At 47.9% G+C, this 23,666-nt stretch overlaps 1 protein-coding gene across 1 annotated transcript in view; it reads left to right on the forward strand.

Moving 5' to 3' along the window:
* The window catches only part of LOC141172741 (indolethylamine N-methyltransferase-like), a 98,212-nt gene that overhangs the window by 50,614 nt on the left and 23,932 nt on the right, over positions 1-23,666 (forward strand). Inside the window, exons 3-4 of the mRNA XM_073657212.1 lie at positions 5,000-5,077; positions 12,946-13,169. Coding sequence (XP_073513313.1) covers positions 5,000-5,077; positions 12,946-13,169 — 302 coding nt within the window. The remainder of the gene's footprint in view (positions 1-4,999; positions 5,078-12,945; positions 13,170-23,666) is intronic.

The raw sequence follows: 23,666 nt of genomic DNA on the forward strand, positions 1-23,666 counted from the left end.
AAATAAAGGATTTATTATTAAAAAAATTGGCGTGGGGTTCCCCTTAATTTTAGGCTCTAGCGGAGGTTAAGCAGACAGCTGGGGCAGATGTTTGAAGCCTGGGAAGGGGATAATACCCACGGAGCTTCCCAGGCTACTAATATCAGCCCCCAGCTGAATACATAGCCTTTACTAGCTATTAAAATGGGGGACCCCCCCCAAAAAAATGACGTGGGGTCCCCCCTAATTTAATAGCTAGCAAAGGCTAGGCAGACAGCTGGGGGCTGATATTAATAGCCCAGGAAGGGTGCCATGAATATTGGCCCCCTCCCAGGCTAGAAACACCAGCTGTCAGCCGCCCCAGAAATGGCGCATCCATAGGATGCGCCAATTCTGGCACTTAGCCTCGCTCTTCCACGCTGCCCTGGTGCGGTGGCAGGGGGTAATAGGGCTGGGGTTGATGTCAGCTTATAATGCCAGCTGACATCAAGCCCAGGTTAGTAATGGAGAGGCGTCTATAAGACACCCCCATTACTAACCCCATAGTCAAAGTTAAAAAAAACACAAACACCCAGAATAAAGTCCTTTAATTGAAATAAAGACACAATTCTTTATTGTTCTAAACTAAACCATACTTACCGTCACGCCCATTCCAGCTGAAGCCAACGATCTCCTGTAATAAAAATAAAATAATAAAGCAACCTCATCCTTACCTTTCCATGGTTCCCACGACAGCTTCAGCTCTGCTACATCGAGATGACAGGCTGGACCGCAGCAGAACGCCGCCATCCAGCCTGTCATCCCGCAGACACTGAGAAGCGCAGGCTTGCTTGCGCTCCACATTGTCTCTCTGTGACGGCATAAAGATGAGCCGAGGTCATGTCCAATGAACTCGGCTTACCTCATGCACGTCACTTACAGCGTGGGAGAATTCTCACGCTGAAGCGCTGAGTGCAGGAGAATTTTCCCACGCTGTCAGTGAGGTGCATGAGGTGAGCTGAGTTCATTGGACATGAGCTCACCTCATGCACGTCACTGACAGCGTGGGAGAATTCTCCTGCACTCAGCACTTCAGCATGAGAATTTTCCCACGCGGTCAGTGACATGCATGAGGTGAGCCGAGTTCATTGGACATGACCTCGTCTCATCTTTATGCCGTCACAGCCAGACACTGCAGAGCGCAAGCATGCCTGCGCTTCTCAGTGTCTGCGGGATGACAGGCTGGATGGCAGCTTTCTGCTGCGGTCCAGCCTGTCATCTCGATATAGCAGAGCTGAAGCTGTCATGGGAACCATGGAAAGGTAAGGATGAGGTTGCTTTATTATTTTATTTTTATTACAGGAGATCGTTGGCTTCAGCTGGAATGGGCGTGACGGTAAGTATGGTTTAATTTAGAACAATAAAGAATTGTGTCTTTATTTCAATTAAAGGACTTTATTCTGGGTGTTGTGTTTTTTTTAAATACTTTACTAGAAATTCATGGCGGTCATGTCTAATACTGGCGTGACCTCATGAATTTTGGGCTTGGGGCCAGCTGATAATACCAAGCTGGCCCTAACCCCTTTATTACCGAGTGAGCCACCGCACCAGGGCCCTGGATGAGTTGGGTACAGCGCCAGAAGATGGCGCTTCTATGAACGCGCCATTTTCCGGGATGGCTGCGGACTGCAATTTGCAGCGGGGGGGGGCCCAGAAAGCTTGGGCCTCCCTGCGCTGCAGATTCCAGCCCCCAGCTGCCTAGTTGTACCTGGCTGGACACAAAAATAGGGCGAAGCCCCACGTATTTTTTTTTTAATTATTTCATGAAATTCATGAAATAATTAAGAAAAAAAGGCATTCCCTATATTGTTGTGTCCGGCCAGGTACAAATAGTCAGCTGGTGGTTGGGGGCAGCCCGTTCCTGCCTGCTGTACCTGGCTGGACACAAATATAGTGCGAAGCCCCACTTCAATTTTTTTTAATTATTTCAGGAAATTCATGAAATAATTAAAAAAAAATTGACGTGGGGCTTCGCACTATATTTGTGTCCAGTCAGGTGCAGCAGGCAGGAACGGGCTGCCCCCAACCACCAGCTGCCTATTTGTACCTGGCCGGACACAACAATATAGGGAAGCCCTTTTTTTCTTAATTATTTCATGAAATAATTTAAAGAAAATTGACGTGGGGCTTCGCCCTGTTTTTGTGTCCAGCCAGGTACAACTATGCAGCTGGGGGCTGGAATCCGCAGCGCAGGGAGGCCCAAGCTTTCTGGGCCACCTCCGCTGCAAATTGCAGTCCGCAGCCACCCCAGAAAATGGCGTGTTCATAGAAGCGCCATCTTCTGGCGCTGTACCCAACTCATCCAGGGCCCTGATGCGGTGGCTCACTGGGTAATAAAGGGGTTAGGGCCAGCTTGGCATTATCAGCTGGCCCTAAGCCCAAAATTCATGGGGTCACGCCAATATTAGACATGACCACCATGAATTTCTAGTAAAGTATTTAAAAAAAACACAACACCCAGAAAAAAGTAATTTAATTGAAATAAACACACAATTCTTTATTGTTCTAAATTAAACCATACTTACCGTCACGCCCATTCCAGCTGAAGCCAATGATCTCCTGGAATAAAAGAAAAATAATAAAGCAACATCATCCTTACCTTTCCATGGTTCCCATGACAGCTTCAGCTCTGCTACATCGAGATGACAGGCTGGACCGCAGCAGAACGCTGCCATCCAGCCTGTCATCCTGCAGACACTGAGAAGCGCAGGCTTGCTTGCGCTCCACAGTGTCTCTCTGTGAGGGCATCCAGATGAGCCGAGTTAATGTCCAATGAACTCGGCTCACCTCATGCACGTCACTGACAGCGTGGGAAAATTCTCCTGCACTCAGCGCTTCAGCGTGGGAGAATTCTCACACTGAAGCGCTGAGTGCAGGAGAATTCTCCCACGCTGTCAGTGACGTGCAGGAGGTGAGCTGAGTTCATTGGACATGAGCTCACCTTATGCACGTCACTGACAGCGTGGGAGAATTCTCCTGCACTCAGCGCTTCAGCGTGAGAATTTTCCCACGCTGTCAGTGACGTGCATGAGGTGCGCCGAGTTCATTGGACATGAACTCGTCTCATCTTTATGCCGTCACAGCCAGACACTGCAGAGCGCAAGCATGCCTGCGCTTCTCAGTGTCTGCGGGATGACAGGCTGGATGGCAGCGTTCTGCTGCGGTACAGCCTGTCATCTCGATGTAGCAGAGCCGAAGCTGTCGTGGGAACCATGGAAAGGTAAGGATGATGTTGCTTTATTATTTTTCTTTTATTGCAGGAGATCGTTGACTTCAGCTGGAATGGGCGTGATGGTAAGTATGGTTTAATTTAGAACAATAAAGGATTGTGTCTTTATTTCAATTAAAGGACTTTATTCTGGGTGTTTGTGTTTTCTTTTAACTTTGACTATGGGGTTAGTAATGGGGGTGTCTTATAGACGCCTCTCCATTACTAACCTGGGCTTGATGTCAGCTGGCATTATAAGCTGACATCAACCCCAGCCCTATTACCCCCTGCAACCGCACCAGGGCAGCGTGGAAGAGTGAGGCTAAGTGCCAGAATTGGCGCATCCTATGAATGCGCCATTTCTGGGGCGGCTGACGGCTGGTGTTTCTAGCCTGGGAGGGGGCCAATATTCATGGCTCCCTTCCTGGACTATTAATATCAGCCCCCAGCTGTCTGCCTAGCCTTTGCTAGCTATTAAATTAGGGGGGACCCCACGTCATTTTTGGGGGGGGGGTCCCCCATTTTAATAGCTAGTAAAGGCTATGTATTCAGCTGGGGGCTCATATTAGTAGCCTTGGAAGCTCTGTGGGTATTACTCCCTTCCCAGGCTTCAAACATCTGCCCCAGCTGTCTGCTTAACCTCCGCTAGAGACTAAAATTAAGGGGAACCCCACGCCAATTTTTTTAATAATAAATCCTTTATTTTAATACTAAATGACAAGTACAGTAACCAACACTATCACTGTACTTCATATATATGTGACTGACATGTTTCTATCTATCTAATCTATGTGTGAAGCTCTATTCTGTCTGTTATAAATTGTCGGGTACAGATGCTGAATTGCCGGCCGGCTTTTTTAAAGAGACGGTGCATGAAAACACTATTATTTTTTTTAATAAATCCTTTACACTAAATGACAAGTACAGTAAGCAACACTGTCACTGTACTTCATATATATGTGACTGACATGTTTCTATCTATCTAATCTATGTGTGAGGCTCTATTCCTTCTTGTCTAAATTGTCGGGTACCGGTGTTTGCCGCTGCTGAATTGCCGGCCGGCTTTTTTAAAGAAAGCGTCTTCTGAGCAGTTTGTCAGCTTTTGGACACCTTTGAAGGTGTTTTCTATGTGTTTCTATGTGTTTTTGTTTGCCTGCCATTGGTTTTAACGGTGTTCGACGGTGTTCTAAGGTGTTCGACGAACAGTTCGACGAACAGTTCCTCGAACATCCCGGTGTTCGACGAACCGAACCGAACCCGAACACTCCGGGGGTGGCTCAACACTAGTTGAGATATGATATAATCAAAAAAAGTGCTGAAGATAAAAATTAAAAAACTGTTAATTGTGCAAAGGTTTTGTGTAGCATAATCATGGAGAATGAGGTAAAGAGCCTACTATTCTGCAAGTGTTAACCATCGTATATAAAATACATGTTCTTCCAAAAGGGGTCCCCCCGGCTCACTCCTAAAATCGCATATTATAAATAATTCACTTGATGAAGAAACACAGCGAGTCAAAATTTATAGTCCATGCTTATCATTAATGCATAATTCCAATCCAATATTTCTTAATTAAATTGTCCATCATCATGGATTTCTGTGGGGAGTACCACAAATTTCAAAGATATCCCACATGTTTCAAATTGCAAGAATTTCACTTGTTAAAGAGACACAGCGCCATCCATTATTATAGTCCATGCATGTCATTAGTAGATAGTTCCAAGCTAATGTTTCTTGATTCTAATTGTCCATCGTCATGGATTTCCATGGAAGGCAACACGAACACCATCCCCTCCGAAAAAAGGAACCAACCAAATCACCAGACTCCACCCAGAGTAGCCAAGGCAAAAGGTAAGTAAATAGTAGATGTGAGTAAGTCTTTAATCTATGGTATGAAAGTACAAATCAATTAGTGATACATAATAGTTTGCAAAGAGGACTACTCATCCTTTACAGTACCCATGATACACAAGTGTGAAAATAGGGGAGAAGCGGGGGAGGGACAAGAAGAGGGAGATTGAACCTAAAACACATTCAAAAGCTGGTTACAGCATAATACTCGGCTGCCATCTGAACGGCCTCACAGACATCAGAGAAATTTTTGCTGGGGTTAAAAAAGGAAAATTAAAAGGGTATTCAAAATACCATATTAATTAAAAACATTAAACATGAATTTGGATATTTTGATGAAAGCTCTCAACAATAATAATCTCAACATCAAATTGACATATCACTATGGTGGAGAGCAGGACTGTTTGGATCTCAAAATCCATATTTCTGATGAAGGACGTGTCATTACGGACATATATCGCAAGTCTACGGCACTAACCCACAGCTACATGCAGAATCGTCTTTTTACAAACTATTATGTATTACTAATAGTGTTGAGCATTCCGATACCGAAATATCGGGTATCGACCGATATTCGCTGTATCGGAGTTCCGATACTGAGTTCCGATACTTTAAGAATATCGAATACCGGATCAGAAGTTCCCATAATGCAATGAGCCAGTTTCATTTTATTCAGCCAATGAGGATCCTAAGAAGTGTGGGCACATCCTGTTATGCATGTTAGGCATGTTAACTAATGGCATGGCTGTGATTGGCTGCCAAAATGATGTCATGATGCACTATAAAAGCCGCCGCAGCCATTTTGGCTTCACTCTGCTGTGAATTCAGTTAGGGATAGGACGCTGCTGTTCTGAGGGACAGCTTTAGCTACCGATTTGCTTTATTGTGCTTTACCCAGGCTACTTTATAAGCTTTCTTTTGCCTTGCAGCGCTAGTGCACAGTTCTCTGCACTGTTCACGGCTGTCTGCGAGGTCTCTGTGTGTGAGTGCAGCTGATGCTGTAGTGTGTTCTGCAGCCATGTCCGGTTGTAGTCCGCTCAGCGTGCGTCACTGCCTCATACATTGTCCTTTTTTGATTGCTCATTTTTCTTGATTTCTCCTATTAGTGTGGTTCCATCCATATCCCATATCCAGCTAGATTGCTTCCAAAAACACTATATAGGAGTTGATAGAGAAGCTTTCTTTTGCCTTGCAGCGCTAGTGCACAGTTCTCTGCACTGTTCACAGCTGTCTGCGAGGTCTCTGTGTGTGAGTGCAGCTCACGCTGTAGTGTGTTCTGCAGCCACGTCCGGTTGTAGTCCGCTCAGCGTGCGTCACTGCCTCATACATTGTCCTTTTTTGATTGCTCATTTTTCTTGATTTCTCCTATTAGTGTGGTTCCACCGTATCCAGCTAGATTGCGTCCAAAAACACTATATAGGAGTAGATAGAGGAGCCTTTCTGCAGCCTTGTGCCCTGCAGCCCCAGCCAGATTAGTATTAGCCTATTTTTTGTAGCCTCATCTATTGCATTGTAGGTTACCTTCCTGAATTGTAATAGCTACAAAAAGTTTGTGATACTATCGGTTTTACATCTTAGGGCACATCCAGTGTCTTTTTGTAAAAAAAAAACATAAATAAAGTTCACCAAACACTCCACTTTACAGTTGTGTAGGCCACATTAGCTCATATTAAAGTCTAGTCCACACTTTATAAAATTAGTGTTTCTTATTCCTGTTAGAAGCTGTTCAGGAATAAGCACACTAAGCCCTTAATACTTTTCTGCCTTTCTTTATCAGTCTACCAAGAAGAATAAGGCAGGGAGTAAGGCTCGTGGGCATGGGCGTGGGCGTGGAGTTTCTGCAGGGAGAGGATGTGGGGATTCTGTGCCTGCTGCGGGCACCAGTGACTCAGCATCCCCCAGTTTTACCAGGCAACAGTCCTTTATGCGCAGCTTTGTAGGAGCTCGCTCTACCGCACTGCTGCGAGAGGACCAAATTGAAGCCGTTGTCGGATGCATAGCAGCTAATGCATCAACTTCAAATAGTTCCAGATCCTCTCAGGTCCTGAGCACTGAAGAGCACCCATCTGTCTCTTCACCACCTGCCAAATTGCCCAGGCAGTCAGAGAGCCCTGGACAGGAGCCATCTCTACTTCTGTTCTCTGAATCTCTTGGCTTGGAAAGAGGGGGCCAGCCAAGCAGAATTCGAGAATTAGAAGAGGAGGTAGTATTCAATGATGCGCAACCGTTTTGTCTCTCTGAATCTGAAGAGGCGGGTGGGCCAGTGCCTATGGTCAGCACACCTCAGTACGCATCTGATGATGAGACTCAGGTGCTACTTTCTGGTGCGTACTGTGCTCTCGAGACTACCCAGGAGAAGCAGTTGTTTGAAGAGGGTAGTGTAGATGATGAGGTCCTTGACCCATCATGGCGTGAGGTACAGGAAGGTGGTGGGAGCAGCTCTGAGGAAGAGATTCCCCGAACGGCCCAAAAAGGAGGGAGAGGGAGGGGGCAGACTTGGTTGCCTGTAGCCTCCACTTCGGCACCCATTAGGAGCATGCCTCTTCCAAAACCCAAAACGGGCGCTCCCAAAACTTGCAGTGCCTGGTCCTTTTTTGACACAGTTGCAGATGACATTTCCTTTGTCAAATGTAAGCTGTGTAATCAGAAAGTGAAAGAGGGAAAAGTGTCAGCAACCTCAATACCACAAATATGTTGAAACATGTGCGGACCAAGCATGTGGTGGAGTTACAAAGACACAGTGAAGACCTAGGCCAACCTACAGCGCCACCTACCACCTCTTCAGCTCGTGTTGTAGCCTCTTCCTCCAGCTCACACACAGCTGGTTCGGCTTCCTCACAGGATCACCATGGAAGAACATCTAGCACTGTTGTACAGAGTCACAGTGTCATTCCACTCACAGCACCATGTTCCCTGTCATCCTCACACTCCCAGGCCAGTCTACAGCCATCGTTAGCACAGACATGGGAGAAAAGGCGCCCATACTCGGCAAACCACCCCCGAGCACAGGCTCTGAATGCTGACATTGCAAAACTACTGGCACTTGAAATGCTATCATTCAGGCTGGTGGAGACTGACACCTTCCGTAACTTGATGTCATTGGCAGTCCCACAATACAACGTGCCCAGCCACTTTTATTTCAGCAGGCAAGCCGTCCCTGCCCTGCAACAGCATGTGGAGGGAAAAATTAAACATGCACTACAAAACGCCGTCAGTAGCAAGGTCCAGCTGACCACCAATGCGTGGACCAGTAAGCATGGATAGGGACGATACCTTTCCCTCACTGCCCATTGGGTAAATGTTGTGGAGCCAGGTACAGATCTTGTGAGTGGCGCTGTACGTGTTCTGCCAACTCAAAGGATTGCAGGAATCCAGTCTGTACACATTGACTCCTCCTCATACTTCAGTTCCTCTGAATCAGCGCTGCAGGAACCGTCACGGTCTACCTCCACATCGACCCGTGAACAGTTACCTGTTACGACTGATATGAGCACTGCCGTGGCCAAACGTCAACAGGCCGTATTGAAATTAATTTCTTTGGGGAATCGAAGCCACATAGCTCAGGAGCTCTGGAATGCCATCAAGCAGCAGAGCGACGTGTGGTTTGTGCCAGCGAATCTCCAGCCAGGCATGGTAGTGTGTGACAATGGCCGAAATCTGGTGGCACCTCTGGGCCTAGGCAACCTCACTCACATCCCATGTCTGGCACTTGTGCTCAACTTGGTCATGCAGAGTTTTTTGAGGGACTATATGGATCTTAATGCACTGCTGCACAAGGTCCTCATAGAGTGCGCTCACTTGCGGCGTTCCAGCATCGCAAGATCGCACATTGCAGCTCTGCAGCGCCGATTATGCCTTCCGGAACATCGCATCATATGTGGCCTACCCACCAGGTGGAATTCAATGTTACATATGTTGGAGAGGTCGTGTGAGCAGCAGGCAGCACTAGTGGAGTACCAGCTGCAGCAGGCACAAACAAGTCGCACTGCGCGCCGTTCACACTTCACCTCCACTGAGTGGGCCTCTATGAAGGACATCTGCCACGTTTTGCGTGCCTTTGATTATTCCACGTGGATGGCGAGTGCAGATGATGCACTAGTCAGCATGACTATCCCCCTTATCTGCCTGCTTGAAAAAACACTGCAAGCACTAAGGGACGAGGTTTTGGAAGAGGTGGAGGATGAGGAGTCACAAATGTCATCTGCTTCTCTACAGTCTGCGCAACATGGTTCCTCACAAAGGCCTAGGCAGGGGACACTTTGTGAGGAGGATGAGGAGGAGTCAATGGAGGAGGAAGACATCTGTCCAGAGGAGTGAGGCACACAATACTCTAGTAGTCAGTATCTAGAGCGAGGGTGGGGTGATGCAGAGCAGGCAGAGATCACGCCTCAAGCAGGGGACAGCGTTTCTTGGCCAGTTGGCAGTCTGCAGCACATGGTTGATTTCATGCTGCAGTGCCTGAGAAACGACCGCCGCATCGCCCACATCCTCAACACGGCTGATTATTGGGTGTCCACCCTCCTAGATCCTCGCTATCGGGACAACTTACAAAGACTCATAACACCGCTGAACCGGGAGCAGAAAATGCGGGAGTACCGAGACACACTGGTGCATTCCATCATGTTCTCCATTCCAACCGAGAGCAGTGCTGCTAGTGCTTTACAAAGCAGCTCAGTGCGTCGAGGCAGTGGAGGAAGCTCTGCACAAAGAGGGAGCAGAAGCAGCACCTCAGCACAAGGCAAGACCACTATGGCCCAAATGTGGCAAAGTTTTGTGTCCCCATCGCCACAAATGTCTACACCATCACAGACGGCTCCAATCAGCAGGAGACAACTTTTCCATCAGATGGTGACAGACTACATGTCTTGCCCTCTCAGTGTACTCCCAGATGGCTCTTCCTCCTTCAAGTTTTGGGTCTCTAATCTGGATACATGGCCAGAGTTTAGCCAGTATGCATTATAGGTGCTGGCTTGCCCTGCTGCTAGTGTATTATCGGAACGCGTCTTTAGTTTCTCCGATAACGTTGACCGGCTTACTTTTCTGAAAATGAACAAGGCCTGTATCTCGCATGACTTTGCCAGTTCTCTTCCAGATTAAATAATTGGTTGTCAACAGTATCCAGGTCTCCTGTTGTGTTCATGTTTCTACCACCTGAACTGTAATCCCTGGGCTCCAACACCGCCAGTTGCTGCTCAGAAGTGTCATCTGCACAGTCAACACTTGCTCCAGTGTTATTGGGGTTCAGTAATGTCAGCTGATCCCCTGCTGTGTGTCCGGCAATTTCTCCTGCTCTGTCCAAATTCACACTACTACTGATTTTAAACTTGCTCCAATTAGGCCTCTGACTCCATTCTGTTTTTAGTAATTACCCTGGGTTCCAGCACCGCCAGCTTTTTCCCAGTAGTGTCTTTTGCACGGGTACTCCCTCCTGCCCAGCCTGGTTCAAGCACATCAGCTGTTTCCGGGTAGTGTCAACGTCACTTTGCCTCCAATACGTTGTCCTGTCGTGTTGCGTTCGGGTTAGTCGACTCTATGGTGCCTGCAGTTTAGGTGACTCCTATGTGGGCTGCGTGATCTCGCAATGAAGGCTGTTTCCATAGTGCCAATAGGACAAGTATCCCCTGTAGGACTGTGGGTTTCGGTAACTCGGCCGGCTCGCGGCCTTGCAACTTTTTTTTCCATGGGTACCTTCTGCTGCCTATCTGAGTTCCAGTACCGTCAGCTGGTCCTCGGCAGTTCCATTGGCTCTTGTACCTTCTGCTACCCATCCGGGTTCCAGTACGGTCAGCTGGTCCTCGGTAGTTCCATTTGCTCTTGTACCTTCTGCTGCCCATCCGGGTTCCAGTACTGTTAGCTGGTTCTCGGCAGTGCCTTTGGCTTGGTGCCTCCTTCTCGGTATCCGAGTTCCACCAACGTCTGCTGGTCCTTGGTAGTGCTTTCTGGCACAGGTACCTCCTGCTTAGTAACCGGGTTAAAGTACCGTGAGCTGGTCCTCGGTAGTTCCATTGGCTCTTGTACGTTCTGCTACTCATCCAGGTTCCAGTACCGTCAGCTGGTTCCAGGCAGTGCCTCAGCCTTATTGTACCTTCTGCTACATTTCCAAGTTGAAGCTTTTTGAAATGGTTTTTGGTAATCACTCTGGATCTCCTTGACGACGACCCTGAGGACGATGACCCTGAAGACCAACCCAAAGAAGCTGATTCCCCGAAGACGACGACCCTGAAGACGACGACCCTGAAGACCACCCCGAAGAAGACGAGGACCCCGAACACGACGACCCTGAAGATGACGACCCTGAAGACCACCCCAATGAAGACCAAGAAGATGACCCTGAAGAAGATGACCAAGAGGACAAAGAACAATAAGACAACCACCAAGATACAGAAGAACAAGAGATAGAAGACCAAGAAGCAGAAGAAAAAGAAGGTGCAGAACAAAAAGCAGAAGAACATTAAGCATAAGACTAAAAATCAGAGCAAAAGATATTATCTAAATTATAAGCAGAAGAAGACTAAGCAGTGTATGGTGGTGAGTCTGTTCCTCCTCGTGGTGCCCCTGGAAAAGACCTGCTGCTGCAGGCCAAACTGAACGCGGATAAATCCTGTTGTAAGTCTTTTGTGACAGGCAGAATGGAAGGTGTAATCTTCAAACTTTTATAGATAACAACTACAGCAATGCCTGTCACAAATAAGAATATGATGAAGAAGAAGAAGATGAAGAAGTAGAATATGAAGAAGAATAATAGTTGAATAAGAAGAATATGAAGAATGTAAAAAAAAGAATAATAGGAAGAAGGTGAAGAAGAAGAAGATGAATAAGGTGAAGAAGAAGTTCATGAAAAAGATGCTGCTGCTGAGGATGATGAAGGAGAAAGTGTGGGAGAAGTAAAAAAGAAGATGAAGAGCATGGAAGTAGTGAAACATAAATATCTGACAAAATATAAAAAAGCTTAACATAGTCAATATCTTTGTAACTCCGAACATCTTAAAAAAATATTAATTCCTGCTATTCCATTTGATTGGGCTAAACCTCTATGCCTTTAATGTCTCCTCCACCTCCCCCAATACGTTCTACATTATTCTTAGTTGTTTTCCTTCATGTACAATTAATCTACAAGGAAAGAAAGGGTTTATTTTCATTCCGATATTTGAGTCCCATTGACTTGCATTGGTTTCCGGTATCGGAATCGGCGATATCCGATATTTTTTGGATATCGGTCCGATCCAATCCGATCCGATATTTCCCGATATTGGAAGGTATCGCTCAACACTAATTACTAATTGAATTGTACTTTCATACCATAGATAGAGTTTGCCAAAAAATTTTCTCATCTTATTAACATATTTGAATAGCTTGGTGCACATTGGGTATGGGCAAGCAGTTCAGTGACTAAAAGAAATGAGCAAATCATTCTCCAGGCATTTCCTGCTCTGAAGATGCTCCATACGTACAAATCAAGTCAATACCAAGGTTCAAGAGACACCCAGAAGATGTTGGGCATCTTTTTAAGCATTTTGCCATCGTTCTTGCTTAAAAAATTGCTAGCGGTTTCTTTATTGTTGGATGAAGTTCAAGAAAATATCATCTTGAAAAAGCCAGTAAAAAGATGCCCCCAAAATTGCTGTAAAAAAGACTCAGGAAATTATCAAAAAACATTAAAAAAGACACTTCAGGAAAAAAAACTCCCTGGTTTCCTGAAGCGTCTTCCTTTGAAAAATGTCACTGTTTGTCCGGCTGAGAAAAATATTGTTTGCACATACTCTAAAAGCAACTTGTTTATAGAAAGATCATACAGTTTCCACGTGAATGTATAATCCCATGACTCTATATGTTAAGATGAGGTCTCATCACCTGATAATTCTTACAAGCTTTGAAAATTATATAAAGACCTCAAGAGCCAGTGTAGAGAGAAACAACTCATCCGTGACACAAGATTGCACAATGGATTCCTGTAACTACAAGATCTACCATGAAGATGGCTTTGATGCCAGACAACATCTAGAAGATTATTTTTCAGATAAACCTAAAATGAGTTTTAAAGAGGATTTCATCATATTTCCCATTGAAAATCTTGGAAAAACTTTCACAGAGGGTATGTATCTTATTAGTCTTTCTATATTCAATTAGTTTTAAACATTTTTAAATAATACAAATTTGTAAAAAAAAATGTTAGTAGTTTGAGTGAACAGAAGGAGAAAGCACCCTACCGAGGGAGCAGAACAAAACTCCGGTCTTGAATATGATGAAAGTGTAGGGTCTCTGGAATTAGAAATGGAATTGGTTTCCCATCTATAATTTCAAGAACCCTGGAAAATATATTGAGGGTGAAAAAATCTAAAATTACAATAGTAGGCGCAATTTACAAATCTAATCTAAGGATACACAGACACAGAATGTTTCACAAAATCCACATCTACGTTGGCAAGAGAACTTGCATGAGAAGCAGATTGACAATAAGCTTGTAGTGTAAATGCAGCTTTACAGTTAGATTAACCCACAGATTGCTGCTGATAAACACCTTAACTCCTTCACGACATTTGACGTACCTATACGTCATGGTCACATAGGGGTTCCTGACCGATGACATATAGGTACATCATGATGATCGTGCGTGGCACAGGAGTGATCACCACCTGGAGTTTAGCATTTACAGCAAGGTCCGCTCCGGCTGTTTAAACCACTAAATGCTGCAATCGATATCAAACGCAACATTTAGGAGCATGGAGATGGAGGGGGCTCCCTCTCCCACCTGATCGGTGACCCCACAAAGTGATCGTGAGGGCCTGATCATCGTCATGGCAACCCGAGGTTGTCATGAAGACCCCTACGTCTACCAGCTATGGCAAGTCTGTTAGATCATGCTGAGAGCATGGTCTAAGAGGCTTCTGTCAAAGGTTTAAAGCATTACAATGCATTAGACCAACAATCAGAGTGATAAAAGTTAAGTCCCATGAAGGGACTTAGTAAAAAAGTTTAAAAAAAAGTTTAAAAAAAAATTAAAAATATTTTTCTAAAAAATCACAAAATAATAAAAAAAATGAAAAAACAATATATCCATGAATACGTATTTTTATGGAAAAACAAAAATAAGCAGAAAAAGTACACATATTTAGTATCTCCACACCTGGAAAGAACTGATCTATAAAATTGTCACACTAGTTAACCACTTCATTGAACACCGTAAAAAATAAAATTAAAAAACGAGGCAAAAAAAACTATGCTTTTTCATCATACCCCCAAACAAAATGTAGAGTAAAACGGGATGAAAACGACAAAAGTAAATAAAAATGGTATCACTGAAAAAAACATCTTGTCCCTCAAAAACAAGTCACCATACAGCTCCATCTGTGGAAAAATAAAAAAAAGCTGCAGATCTCAGAATACAGGAATGCAAAATCAGTTCCGTTTTTCTATAAAATAGTTTTTATTGTGTAAAAGTGGCAAATCATAAACAAAGATATAAATGTAGTATCGTTGTAATTGTACTGACCCGAAGAATAAAGCTGCCTTATCAGTTTTACCAAACGCGGAACTGCATAAAAAAAACTATCCCTGAATTGCTGGGCATTGTTTATTCTGCCTCCCAAAAATCAGAATAGAAAGCGATCAAAAAATGTCATGTGCCCGAAAATGGTACTAACAAAAATGTCATCTCGTCCCACAAAAAACAAGCCATCATGTAACTCTGTAGGTAAAAATATAGAAAAATTATAGCTCTCAAAATATGACAATGAAAAAAATTGCTTTTGCAAAAAATAAAAGTGTCTTTTAGTGTGTGACAGTAGCCAAACATAAAAAACTATATAAACCTGGTATCACGAGGAACGGTGTAAAAAATAAATAAAACCAATTCTTCACTTACTGTTGATTTGTGCATTCTGCTTCCCAAGCAAGGTTCGGTGCACATTTATACTGAGCTCTACATTGAGGTTTCCATGTACATCTTTGAAATACATGATTCAGGTGGAACCTCTGGCAGAAGATTCCCTTTAATGAGGCAGATGGAGGCACTGTGGACACTGTCTGGCCTATAATTCAGCAGTATTCGTCTTTTTAAGCCTGCGGACGTGACAGTTTTTTGCCTTTCTGAAAAAAAGGACACGGCTGAACAGAGGCCAGACGGAGTCTCCACTCAGGTCCATCATCTATTAACGGAAATATAGGGGGCTTCCATTTTACTGGTAGCACAAAGGCTCTGAAAAGTGAAATGGCTTCTCGTCCCCAAAAAGAATTTCAGCGAATTCTGCACTTCCAAATACAAATGTCCCCCTCCCTTCTGAGCCTCAGTGTGCCTAAACAACATTTAGCGTTCACATGTTTGGCATTTCCGTAGCGATGCAAGCCTGCGTAATTTATAGGTGTGTGTCTCTAGAAGCACGAGCTGGGCATAATATACTGGCTACTAAAATGTACTGGGCACTACAACGTACGGGCACTATAATGACAGATTTGCAATTTTCACTCTGCAATATTCACTCCTGATTGTTTCTGAAAAACACTCATGGAGTTAAATCATCACTACACCTGTAGATACATCCCTAAAGGGGTATTATTTCCAAAATGGGGTCACTTCAAGGGGGATTCTGCTCTACTATCATTTTGGTGTTCTGTGTATGGAGTCTGAATACTGTTTTTTTACAAAAATCTGTGCTCCAGGAGGCAAATAGAGTTTCATCCCTCCCGAGTCTCGCTGTATGGCTAAGCAGTACTGTACAGCCACATGTGGGGTATTTCCACATTTAGCAGAAATTGTGCGACAAATTTTGGTGCCATTTTTACCTATTTGTCTGTGTGAAAATGTAAAATCAGGGGTTAAAACAATTTTTTGTGGTAAAAATTTAATTATTTTTTCTTCACTGCCCAATAGTATAAATTTCTGTGACACACCAATGGTGTCAATATGATCACTGCACCCTTGAATTAATTCACTGATAGTTGTAGTGTAACATACCTGGCGGCGTCCTTGCATAGTGGTCCATCTCCCACTGTGCAAGAGCGCGCACTTCATCTCCAGTCCAGAATGTCTCTCTGGCTTCCCTCCATACTGTCTGTTTGTGTCTGTTTCTGCTGCTTAAGGGCGGCGCCCGATCACTTCCTGCTTTTTGTACCTGCTGTGGGTCACACCCCTTGTGCGTCCTCAGCCTATTGCTGTCTGTCACCTGGTATATAACCCAGCTGCTCCAATCAATCCCTGCCTGAGCATTGTGTTTCATTCAGTGTGTGCTTGCACTCTGAAGGTGCCAGGTCCCGTTCTGTGTTCTCTTGTCTGCCTATCCTGGAGGCTGCATTTCCAGGCCTGTCTGAACACGCTCCTAGCCTGTTCCTCCTGCCTTCTAGGGGCCGATTACCTAGACCCGCTCCTGTATCTTATCTGTCCTGTCTGAACACGCTCCTAGCCTGTTCCTCCTGCCTTCTAGGGGCCGATTACCTAGACCCGCTCCTGTATCTTGTCTGTCCTGTCTGAACACGCTCCTTGCCTGTTCGTCCCGCCTCTCTGGGGGCCGTATTCCCAGATCCGCTCCTGTATTCCGCTGCAGTGTCGGTCTCCTCCGTACACTCAGTTCCAGTCTGAACTCTCTCCTATCGTTTACCTGTTTTGCCTCTATGTCCGTTCCCTTCCTTTTTCTACAGAGTCTGAACTCGTACCTAACTCCTGCTTGTTGTCTCTGTACTCCCGTTTGTGAGTTTGTGGTCCACTCGCTACTTCACTGCAAGTACCCTGTGGGTATCTGGCTCTGCCTTTCCCTTCCTGTCTGTTCCGTGTGAACAGAGCCCTGTCCCCCCTGCTCTGCCTTGCTCACCGCTCCGGCGGTTCTAGCCTGCTCTGACTCCTTTGCTCACCGCTCCGGCGGTTATAGCCTGCTCTGACTCCTTTGCTCACCGCTCCAGCGGTTCTAGCCTGCTCTGACTCCATTGCTCACCGCTCCGGCGGTTCTAGCCTGCTCTGACTCCTTTGCTCACCGCTCCGGCGGTTCTAGCCTGCTCTGACTCCTTTGCTCACCGCTCCGGCGGTTCTAGCCTGCTCTGACTCCTTTGCTCACCGCTCCGGCGGTTCTAGCCTGCTCTGACTCCTTTACTCACCGCTCCGGCGGTTCTAGCCTGCTCTGACTCCTTTGCTCACCGCTCCGGCGGTTCTAGCCTGCTCTGACTCCTTTGCTCACCGCTCCGGCGGTTCTAGTCTGCTCTGACTCCTTTGCTCACCGCTCCGGCGGTTCTAGCCCGCTCTGACTCCTTTGCTCACCGCTCCAGGCGGCCTCGTCCTGCTCTACTCTAGCTCACCGCTCCAGGCGGCCTCGTCCTGCTCTACTCTTGCTCACCGCTCCAGACGGCCTCGTCCTGCTCTGACTCCTTGCTCACTGCTCCGGCAGTCTCGCTCAGCTCTGACCCTTTGCTCACCGCTCCAGGTGGCCTCGTCCTGCTCTACTCCTGCTCACCGCTCCAGGCGGCCTCGTCCTGCTCTACTCTTGCTCACCGCTCCAGGCGGCCTCGTCCTGCTCTGACTCCTTGCTCACTGCTCCGGCAGTCTCGCTCAGCTCTGACCCTTTGCTCACCGCTCCAGGCAGTCTTGTCCTGCCCTGCTCTCGCTCACCTCTCTGGGCGGCCTCACTCTGCTGTGTTTGTCCGCCACATCTGTGGTTCTGTTCCTGAGTCCCAGTGTGTACTCGGTTCTATCCCGCCTGTGTTCCTACCTGCTAGTGCCTCCCTGTCTGCACTCTAGCCGTGCTTGCCTGTACCCCCCTGCCTGCATACCAGTCGTGCCTGCATATTCCCGCCAGTCTGTGTGCCAGCCTACCAGTCTGTTCCTGTATTCCCCTGTGTGGGTCAACAGCCGTGTCCGGGGTCTGTCCTGGAGTAGCACCTGGTCCCTCTGCTCGGTTCCTCCTTGGTGCACTGGCGTTGTATGCCATCGTGCGACCCTGGTCGGATTGGGTGAATACCTAGTTACGCCCCTGCAGGCATTCACTCTCCGGCACGGTCCAGTGGAATCACACGCACACGCCGCTCAGCCCGGGCGTGTGCATTACAGCATGCTCAGGCCATGGTTCCCGTTGAGCCCCACGGCCTTCGCTCTCTGAGACGTTTTCCTGCGAATACATGCATTAAAAATAAATAAATACAATTTTTTTTTCTCTAGCTGAGTTCCAGGCGAATTACGCACCCGTCCAGATGGATCTATCTGCTCTCGTTCCTGCGGATCCGCCACGTTACTATGGGGATCCAAGACAGAGTTGTGCATTTGTGGAGCAATGCATGCTACACTTCAAGTTCCACCCTCTTTGTTTTCCCACCGATCGGGTTAAGGTGGGATTCATTATGTCTAACCTAGCGGGTGATGCCTTGGAATGGATCAACCCCCTATGGGAAACACAGGATCCTATCATCCTGGACATAATGGCCTTCCTGGTGGCCTTTCTAATGGTCTTCGATGATCCTAACCCGGAGGCTCCTGCTGAAGCTTCACTATCCAATATCCCGGAGCAGCCCCGATGGGTAATGTGTGTGGGTAGCGCAATAGTCCTCCAGCCCAATGAGACTACTGTCCACCCAGAATCCTCACAGGGTGACTACGCTCTCCGGAATACTTCTCCCAACCTCAAGAGGCAGTCCAGACGTGCTAGATGTAGAGGCAAGCCGTCACGCCAGGGTCTGTCCTCCCTGAGACCTCCTGACCCCAACCTTGAAGCCCCTCCTGTATCCCGGAGAAGCCCCAATGGGTAATGTGCGTGGGTAGTGCACCAGTTCTCCTGCCCGAAGAGACTACTGCCCATCCAGACTCCACACAGGAGAACTTCCTGCACCCGGCATCAGATGCTTCACCCACTTTAACCGGTGTGCATGTCCAAGGATGCTCCGAAACTGTGATTACCTCAGAGTCTGTGCACCTCTACTACCTGGCGGAGGACCCCCTGTTGCCTCCTGAATACTCCGGGATACCACTCGATGACAAATGGAGAGAGACTTCTCTACACCCAGTACTCGATACTTTGCCCGCTCCGTCCTGTGAGCCTGACAATGGGTACCCCAAAGTGGTAGTTACCCCCGAGTCTCTACACCCCTCCGACCAGGCGGAGGACCTCCAGTTGTCTCCAGAACCCTTCGGGGTGCTACCTGGTAGCGAAAGGACAGAGACTCTCCTATACTCTGTGCCTGATACCTCGCTTTCTTCGTCCAGTGAGTCCAACCTAGTGTACTCCGAAGCAGAGGTTACTCCCGAGTCTCTACACCCCTCCGACCAGGCGGAGGACCTCCAATTGTCTCCAGAACCCTTCGGGGTGCCACCTGGTGGTGAATGGACAGAGACTTTCCTATATCCTGGATCTGATACCTCGCTTGCTTCGTCCAGTGAGTCCGACCTAGTGTACTCTGAAGCAGAGGTTACCCATGAGTCTCTACACCCCTCTGACCAGGCGGAGGACCTCCAGTTGTCTCCAGAACCCTTTGGGGTGCCACCTGGTGGTGAATGGACAGAGACTTTCCTATACTCAGTACCCGATACCTCGCCTGCTTCGTCCAGTGAGTCCGACCTAGTGTACTCTGAACAGATGTTTTCTCCGAGCCTCTGCTCCCCTCCAACCCGGTGGAGGACTTCCAGTTGTCTCCTGTACCCTCTGGGGTGCCACCTGAAAGTATGTGGAGAGAGACTTCCTTGTGTGCTGTTCCTGGTACTCCACCCATTTCGTCTGTTGCTAAGGGTGGCTGGATGGGAGGTAGCATCCTAGCTACCCAGAGGAGACCAGTTTTTCCGGTGGACAGTGGAAGTGATCTCTTTGAAGTGAAGAATTGGCCCTCGAATTCCCTGCGGAAGATTCTGGCAGGCCTGAAGAAGAGGGGGCGTAAGGGGGGGGTACTGCAGCATACCTGGCGGCGTCCTTGCATAGTGGTCCATCTCCCACTGTGCAAGAGCGCGCACTTCATCTCCAGTCCAGAAGGTCTCTCTGGCTTCCCTCCATGCTGTCTGTTTGTGTCTGTTTCTGCTGCTTAAGGGCGGCGCCCGATCACTTCCTGCTTTTTGTACCTGCTGTGGGTCACACCCCTTGTGCGTCCTCAGCCTATTGCTGTCTGTCACCTGGTATATAACCCAGCTGCTCCAATCAATCCCTGCCTGAGCATTGTGTTTCATTCAGTGTGTGCTTGCACTCTGAAGGTGCCAGGTCCCGTTCTGTGTTCTCTTGTCTGCCTATCCTGGAGGCTGTATTTCCCGGCCTGTCTGAACACGCTCCTAGCCTGTTCCTCCTGCCTTCTAGGGGCCGATTACCTAGACCCGCTCCTGTATCTTGTCTGTCCTGTTTGAACACGCTCCTAGCCTGTTCCTCCCCCCTTCTAGGGGCCGATTACCTAGACCCGCTCCTGTATCTTGTCTGTCCTGTCTGAACACGCTCCTTGCCTGTTCGTCCCGCCTCTCTGGGGGCCGTATTCCCAGACCCGCTCCTGTTTTCCGCTGCAGTGTCGGTCTCCTCCGTACACTCAGTTCCAGTCTGAACTCTCTCCTATCCTTTACCTGTTTTGCCTCTATGTCCATTCCTTTCCTTTTTCTGCAGAGTCTGAACTCGTACCTAACTCCTGCTTGTTGTCTCTGTACTCCCGTTTGTGAGTTTGTATTCCACTCGCTACTTCACTGCAAGTACCCTGTGGGTATCTGGCTCTGCCTTTCCCTTCCTGTCAGTTCCGTGTGAACAGAGCCCTGTCCCCCCTGCTCTGTCTTGCTCACCGCTCGGCGGTTCTAGCCTGTTCTGACTCCTTTGCTCACCGCTCCGGCGGTTATAGCCTGCTCTGACTCCTTTGTTCACCGCTCCGGCGGTTCTAGCATGCTCTGACTCCTTTGCTCACCGCTCCGGCGGTTCTAGCCTGCTCTGACTCCTTTGCTCACCGCTCCGGCGGTTCTAGCCTGCTCTGACTCCTTTGCTCACCGCTCCGGCGGTTCTAGCCTGCTCTGACTCCTTTGCTCACCGCTCCGGTGGTCCTAGCCTGCTCTGACTCCTTTGCTCACCGCTCCGGTGGTTCTAGCCTGCTCTGACTCCTTTGTTCACCGCTCCGGCGGTTCTAGCATGCTCTGACTCCTTTGCTCACCGCTCCGGCGGTTATAGTCTGCTCTGACTCCTTTGCTCACCGCTCCGGTGGTTCTAGCCTGCTCTGACTCCTTTGCTCACCGCTCCGGCGGTTCTAGCCTGCTCTGACTCCTTTGCTCACCGCTCCGGCGGTTCTAGCCTGCTCTGACTCCTTTGCTCACCGCTCCGGCGGTTCTAGCCTGCTCTGACTCCTTTGCTCACCGCTCCGGCGGTTCTAGCCTGCTCTGACTCCTTTGCTCACTGCTCCGGCGGTTCTAGCCTGCTCTGACTCCTTTGCTCACCGCTCCGGCGGTTCTAGCCTGCTCTGACTCCTTTGCTCACCGCTCCGGCGGTTCTAGTCTGCTCTGACTCCTTTGCTCACCGCTCCGGCGGTTCTAGCCTGCTCTGACTCCTTTGCTCACCACTCTGGCGGTTCTAGCCCGCTCTGACCCTTTGCTCACCGCTCCAGGTGGCCTCGTCCTGCTCTACTCTTGCTCACCACTCCAGGCGGCCTCGTCCTGCTCTACTCTTGCTCACCACTCCAGGCGGCCTCGTCCTGCTCTGACTCCTTGCTCACTGCTCCGGCAGTCTCGCTCAGCTCTGACCCTTTGCTCACCGCTCCAGGCAGCCTTGTCCTGCTCTACTCCTGCTCACCGCTCCAGGCGGCGGCGTCCTGCTCTACTCTTGCTCACCGCTCCAGGCGGCCTCGTCCTGCTCTGACTCCTTGCTCACTGCTCCGACAGTCTCGCTCAGCTCTGACCCTTTGCTCACCGCTCCAGGTGGTCTTGTCCTGCCCTGCTCTCGCTCACCTCTCTGGGCAGCCTCACTCTGCTGTGATTGTCCGCCACATCTGTGGTTCTGTTCCTGAGTCCCAGTGTGTACTCGGTTCTATCCCGCCTGTGTTCCTATCTGCTAGTGCCTCCCTGTCTGCACTCTAGCCGTGCTTGCCTGTACCCCCCTGCCTGCATACCAGTCGTGCCTGCCTATTCCCGCCAGTCTGTGTGCCAGCCTATCAGTCTGTTCCTGTATTCCCCTGTGTGGGTCAACAGCCGTGTCCGGGGTCTGTCCTGGAGTAGCACCTGGTCCCTCTGCTCAGTTCCTCCTTGGTGCACTGGCGTCGTATGCCGTCGTGCGACCCTGGTCGGATCGGGTGAATACCTAGTTACGCCCCTCCAGGCATTCACTCTCCGGCACGGTCCAGTGGAATCACACGCACACGCCGCTCAGCCCAGGCGTGTGCATTACATGTAGTTTGTAAAATTGTGTCACTTATGAGGGATTCTGATGTTCTGCCACCTCAGTGGCTCTTCCAGTCGGTTATGGCACCCGCAAATCAATGGTCCTTCCATTTTGAGCTCTGAACAGTGCCTGAAAACTATTTCATGATTACATGTTGGGTAATGGCGCACTCAGGATAAATTGCACAACAAACTGTGAGGTCCATGTTTTCCCTTTAGCCCTTATAAAAATTAAAAATTTGGGGCTAAAATAACATTTTAGTGGTAAAAATGTAATTATTCTTTCTTCACTGCCCAATGGTATAAAATTCTGCTGTGAGGTACATGTGGTGTCAATATGATCACTGCACCCCTAGATAAATTAATCGGAGGTGTCGTTTGTAAAATGGGGTCACTTGTGGGGTTTCTGCTGTTCTGGCACCTCAGAGGTTCTGGCAATGTGATATGGCACCCTCAAAACATTTCAGCAACATCTGAACTCAAATATGGCACTTCTTCCATTCTGAGCTTTGCACTGTGCCTCAAAAGTAGTTTTTGACATACTCAGAAGAAACTGCATAAAAATTGTACTATTCAATTTCTCCTATTATCTTTTTTGAAAATCAAAAACTTGGGGCCAAAGCAACATTTTAGTGGAAGAAATTGTAATTTTCCATTAACTGAGCAAAATGTTATACAATTCTGTGTATCGCTTAAGAGTTAACAATTCTCACAACACCCCTTGAGAGGTGTAGTTTCCAAAATGGGGTCACTTGTGGGGGGTTTCAGCTGTTTTTGCATGTCAGGGGCTTTTCAAATGTGACATGACATCCGCAATCTACTCCAGCCAAAATTGTGCTCCAGAATTCAATTGGAGCTCCTTCCCTTGTGAGGCCTGCCTCATGCCCAAACAGTATTTTTTTGCCACATAATGGGTTATCGGTAGTGTTGAGCAACCCCCGTAGTGTTCGAGTTCGGTTCGTCGAACACCCGTGTGTTCGCCGAACTGTTCGTCGAACTGTTCGTCGAACACCTTCGAACACCGTTAAAACCAATGGCAGGCAAACAAAAACACATAGAAACACATAGAAAACACCTTCAAAGGTGTCCAAAAGCTGACAAACTGCTCAGAAGACACAACTAACACATGGAAAAGTGACAAGTACATATAGTCATGCGAAAAGAAAAGAGGTGGAGGAGTAAAAGGAGGGGGAGACACAGATATAGGCATGTCATGCCCTTCTAAAATCCAAAAAGTGAGAAGCCGACACGTTCAGTCCGCTCCTGCCCGTGCCACCTCCGCGTCGCCGGGTTTGTGCCAGAGCC

The sequence above is a fragment of the Phyllobates terribilis genome, unplaced genomic scaffold (genome assembly GCF_046119375.1).
Source record: "Phyllobates terribilis strain yellow unplaced genomic scaffold, ASM4611937v1 Scaffold_12__6_contigs__length_324123572, whole genome shotgun sequence".
Taxonomy (NCBI): Eukaryota; Metazoa; Chordata; class Amphibia; order Anura; family Dendrobatidae; genus Phyllobates; species Phyllobates terribilis.